At 28.3% G+C, this 5,473-nt stretch overlaps 1 protein-coding gene across 1 annotated transcript in view; it reads left to right on the forward strand.

Annotated features, from left to right (window-relative positions):
- Positions 1 to 705: 705 nt before the first annotated feature.
- The window catches only part of LOC106087089 (nucleoporin seh1), a 7,078-nt gene continuing 2,310 nt past the window's right edge, over positions 706 to 5,473 (forward strand). Inside the window, 2 exon segments of the mRNA XM_059369311.1 lie at positions 706 to 1,336; positions 1,407 to 1,615. Coding sequence (XP_059225294.1) covers positions 785 to 1,336; positions 1,407 to 1,615 — 761 coding nt within the window. The 5' untranslated portion in view covers positions 706 to 784.

The following is a 5,473-nucleotide window of genomic DNA, read 5'->3' on the forward strand; positions in this document are numbered from 1 at the left end:
AGGAGCTCAACCTTACGCAACGAGGGGGCCCAATGTAGAGCTGGCAAAATATCGATGGCACTATCGATATTTAATTTTTTGACTGAATATCGACTGATATTTGTCCGATGGATACTATCGCAAAAGTTAATGCTGAGTTTACATGGCACATCTGATGTATGGTCATTGTAATCGTATTGGTGAAAACAAAGGTGTATTCGTCACATGTACACATAACCACGGTAATCGATAGACGTTTTTCATTGATTTTTCAGCCATGACTGATAGTTATGTGCATGACATACTTACCACGTGAAGCACCGTAAACAGCTGAGTACAAATTTTTCTCGCAAAGTGCATTATCTGTCAACGAGTTTTGGTTGTGTGTGTGTGTATTACAGTTAAGAACTAAAACGCACGAACGAAACGAAAAATGGCGCGAACTAGTAACATGCACAAAATTAGAGTTGCACTAACCATTGATTTTGGCAGATAAAGCACTCAATATTTTGTTGTTGGGCAACTGGCACTACCTATAAATTAATATATCCAAGTACCAAGTACAAATCGTGTAAAAATTTGGGGTTTGGGGACTCAAGAAATCAGAGCTAAGAATCATTTTATACAGTACGCGGTTATTCGATTTTTTTAACCTATTCTCTAAAAATCGACTTCGACTCTTCGTGTTAAAATTGGAATAATCGATTAGACGGAAATCGATTTTTAGATTTCTAATTCCGCGTTTAGTTAATTCCCGGTGTTTTGCTTTTTTATTGTTTATGCCGTTCATTAATAAAAAATAAATATGTTTGAAGTTGAACCCATAATTGTTGATCACAAGGACGTTATACACGATGTTGTGTTCGATTACTATGGCCGGCGAATGGCAACTTGTTCCAGCGATCAGACTGTCAAAATATGGGATGAAAATGAACAGGGCAAATGGTCGGTGACTTCCAGTTGGAAGGCTCATTCTGGATCCATATGGCGAGTTTCATGGGCACATCCAGAATTTGGTCAAGTTTTGGCCACATGTTCTTTTGATCGCACAGCATCCGTATGGGAGGAAGTATTGGGGGAAAAAGCTGCCGCAACAATGACACCGGCACGTCGTTGGGTCAAACGAACAATATTGGTGGACTCACGTACCAGCGTAACAGATGTGGAGTTTGCTCCTAAATATCTAGGACTTCTATTGGCCACTGCATCGGCAGATGGTGTGATACGCATTTATGAAGCCCCCGATATAATGAATTTAAGTCAATGGTCAGTGCAGCATGAAATTACCAATAAATTGCCCCTGAGTTGCTTGTCTTGGAATACATCAATGTATATGATGTCTTCACAATTGTTGGCTGTAAGTTTTATTGCTATAAATGTTTTCTAAGAGAATTTTATTCGTTAATAAATATTTATTTTATTCGCAGGCTGGAAGTGACGAAACCGCCACAGCAACCGGTAAAGTCTTCATATTTGCCTATAGCGAAAATGCACGTAAATGTATTAAGGTGGATACAATCAATGACATAACAGATCCTGTAACCGATTTGGCCTTTGCTCCAAATGCTGGCCGAAGTTTTCATATGTTGGCTGTGGCCAGTAAAGATTTGTACATTGTCAATATAAGGGGTTCAAGGTTAGTATTTCTGAAACTATCATTTTCGGTACAATTTTCAATTGGTAGATGAAGATCAGTCTCCACGTTTTTAAATGATTTAGCGTAGTGAGATGTTAACTACATATGGCACAATTCACATTATTTGGGTGCCGAACCGCAATGAGGTAAGGGTAAATAAAAGAGTGGACAACCTGGCAATATGGACCAGCTGTTTACTGCGACGACTTCGTGGTCTTTAAAGGTCAGGTAGGATTAAAAACACAATTCCACAATTCGCCTGGCTATGCTACGTGCTGGTCATGTAAGGAGGACGACAAGGCTGTAGAACACATCCTTTGAGAATCACCGACTTGCGAATCCCATGGCAGCCTGTTGTACGTGCCGGATTGACCGTTGAAATTCTTCATCTACAAGGGCTGCCGCCCCAGTGCACAACAAATACTACAACATGAAGTTTCTCAAGGAAAAATGGAATATGTTTCTGATGTTCTCGCCAGGATATAAATCCACAAAAGTTTCTTTTGAATTTTGTGTTAAGAAAAAATTTCACTGAAATTTTATCGTTAGAGAAAATTTTTAAGAAAAAATTTAATTAAAATAATCCTTTGAAGAAAACTTCACTAAAATTTTGTCTCTAGGGAAAATTTGAATGAAATTTTGTCTTTGGGAAATATTTAAAGAAATTTTGTTTTTAGGGAAAATTTCAATAAAATTTTGTCTTTAGGGAAAATTTTTCAATTAAATTCAGAGAAGGCGTTAATCTTCTTCTTACACTGCAAGACTTCGTGACCTTACCCTCCTGGTTATTGTTGCCATTTTACTGTCCGTAAACATGTTTTTATATAAAATTTTACAGAAATATTGTCTTTAGATAAAATTTCACTGAAATTTTGCCTTTAGATAAAATTTCACTAAAATTCTGTCTTTAGATAAAATTTCACTGAAATTTTGTCTTTAGATAAAATTTCACTGAAATTTTGTCTTTAGATAAAATTTCACTGAAATTTTGTCTTTAGATAAAATTTCACTGAAATTTTGTCTTTAGATAAAATTTCACTGAAATTTTGTCTTTAGATAAAATTTCACTGAAATTTTGTCTTTAGATAAAATTTCACTGGAATTTTGTCTTTAGATAAAATTTCACTGAAATTTTGTCTTTAGATAAAATTTCACTGAAATTTTGTCTTTAGATAAAATTTCACTGAAATTTTGTCTTTAGATAAAATTTCACTGAAATTTTGTCTTTAGATAAAATTTCACTGAAATTTTGTCTTTAGATAAAATTTCACTGAAATTTTGTCTTTAGATAAAATTTCACTGAAATTTTGTCTTTAGATAAAATTTCACTGAAATTTTGTCTTTAGATAAAATTTCACTGAAATTTTGTCTTTAGATAAAATTTCACTGAAATTTTGTCTTTAGATAAAATTTCACTGAAATTTTGTCTTTAGATAAAATTTCACTGAAATTTTGTCTTTAGATAAAATTTCACTGAAATTTTGTCTTTAGATAAAATTTCACTGAAATTTTGTCTTTAGATAAAATTTCACTGAAATTTTGTCTTTAGATAAAATTTCACTGAAATTTTGTCTTTAGATAAAATTTCACTGAAATTTTGTCTTTAGATAAAATTTCACTAAAATTTTGTCTTTAGATAAAATTTCACTGAAATTTTGTCTTTAGATAAAATTTCACTGAAATTTTGTCTTTAGATAAAATTTCACTGAAATTTTGTCTTTAGATAAAATTTCACTGAAATTTTGTCTTTAGATAAAATTTCACAGAAATTTTGTCTTTAGATAAAATTTCACTGAAATTTTGTCTTTAGATAAAATTTCACAGAAATTTTGTCTTTAGATAAAATTTCACTGAAATTTTGTCTTTAGATAAAATTTCACTGAAATTTTGTCTTTAGATAAAATTTCACTGAAATTTTGTCTTTAGATAAAATTTCACTGAAATTTTGTCTTTAGATAAAATTTCACTGAAATTTTGTCTTTAGATAAAATTTCACTGAAATTTTGTCTTTAGATAAAATTTCACTGAAATTTTGTCTTTAGATAAAATTTCACTGAAATTTTGTCTTTAGATAAAATTTCACTGAAATTTTGTCTTTAGATAAAATTTCACTGAAATTTTGTCTTTAGATAAAATTTCACTGAAATTTTGTCTTTAGATAAAATTTCACAGAAATTTTGTCTTTAGATAAAATTTCACAGAAATTTTGTCTTTAGATAAAATTTCACTGAAATTTTGTCTTTAGATAAAATTTCACTGAAATTTTGTCTTTAGATAAAATTTCACTGAAATTTTGTCTTTAGATAAAATTTCACTGAAATTTTGTCTTTAGATAAAATTTCACTGAAATTTTGTCTTTAGATAAAATTTCACTGAAATTTTGTCTTTAGATAAAATTTCACTGAAATTTTGTCTTTAGATAAAATTTCACTGAAATTTTGTCTTTAGATAAAATTTCACTGAAATTTTGTCTTTAGATAAAATTTCACTGAAATTTTGTCTTTAGATAAAATTTCACTGAAATTTTGTCTTTAGATAAAATTTCACTGAAATTTTGTCTTTAGATAAAATTTCACTGAAATTTTGTCTTTAGATAAAATTTCACTGAAATTTTGTCTTTAGATAAAATTTCACTGAAATTTTGTCTTTAGATAAAATTTCACTGAAATTTTGTCTTTAGATAAAATTTCACTGAAATTTTGTCTTTAGATAAAATTTCACTGAAATTTTGTCTTTAGATAAAATTTCACTGAAATTTTGTCTTTAGATAAAATTTCACTGAAATTTTGTCTTTAGATAAAATTTCACTGAAATTTTGTCTTTAGATAAAATTTCACTGAAATTTTGTCTTTAGATAAAATTTCACTGAAATTTTGTCTTTAGATAAAATTTCACTGAAATTTTGTCTTTAGATAAAATTTCACTGAAATTTTGTCTTTAGATAAAATTTCACTGAAATTTTGTCTTTAGATAAAATTTCACTGAAATTTTGTCTTTAGATAAAATTTCACTGAAATTTTGTCTTTAGATAAAATTTCACTGAAATTTTGTCTTTAGATAAAATTTCACTGAAATTTTGTCTTTAGATAAAATTTCACTGAAATTTTGTCTTTAGATAAAATTTCACTGAAATTTTGTCTTTAGATAAAATTTCACTGAAATTTTGTCTTTAGATAAAATTTCACTGAAATTTTGTCTTTAGATAAAATTTCACTGAAATTTTGTCTTTAGATAAAATTTCACTGAAATTTTGTCTTTAGATAAAATTTCACTGAAATTTTGTCTTTAGATAAAATTTCACTGAAATTTTGTCTTTAGATAAAATTTCACTGAAATTTTGTCTTTAGATAAAATTTCACTGAAATTTTGTCTTTAGATAAAATTTCACTGAAATTTTGTCTTTAGATAAAATTTCACTGAAATTTTGTCTTTAGATAAAATTTCACTGAAATTTTGTCTTTAGATAAAATTTCACTGAAATTTTGTCTTTAGATAAAATTTCACTGAAATTTTGTCTTTAGATAAAATTTCACTGAAATTTTGTCTTTAGATAAAATTTCACTGAAATTTTGTCTTTAGATAAAATTTCACTGAAATTTTGTCTTTAGATAAAATTTCACTGAAATTTTGTCTTTTGATAAAATTTCACTGAAATTTTGTCTTTAGATAAAATTTCATTGAAATTTTGTCTTTAGATAAAATTTCACTGAAATTTTGTCTTTAGATAAAATTTCACTGAAATTTTGTCTTTAGATAAAATTTCACTGAAATTTTGTCTTTAGATAAAATTTCACTGAAATTTTGTCTTTAGATAAAATTTCACTGAAATTTTGTCTTTAGATAAAATTTCACTGAAAT

The sequence above is a fragment of the Stomoxys calcitrans genome, chromosome 5 (assembly GCF_963082655.1).
Source record: "Stomoxys calcitrans chromosome 5, idStoCalc2.1, whole genome shotgun sequence".
NCBI lineage: Eukaryota > Metazoa > Arthropoda > Insecta > Diptera > Muscidae > Stomoxys > Stomoxys calcitrans.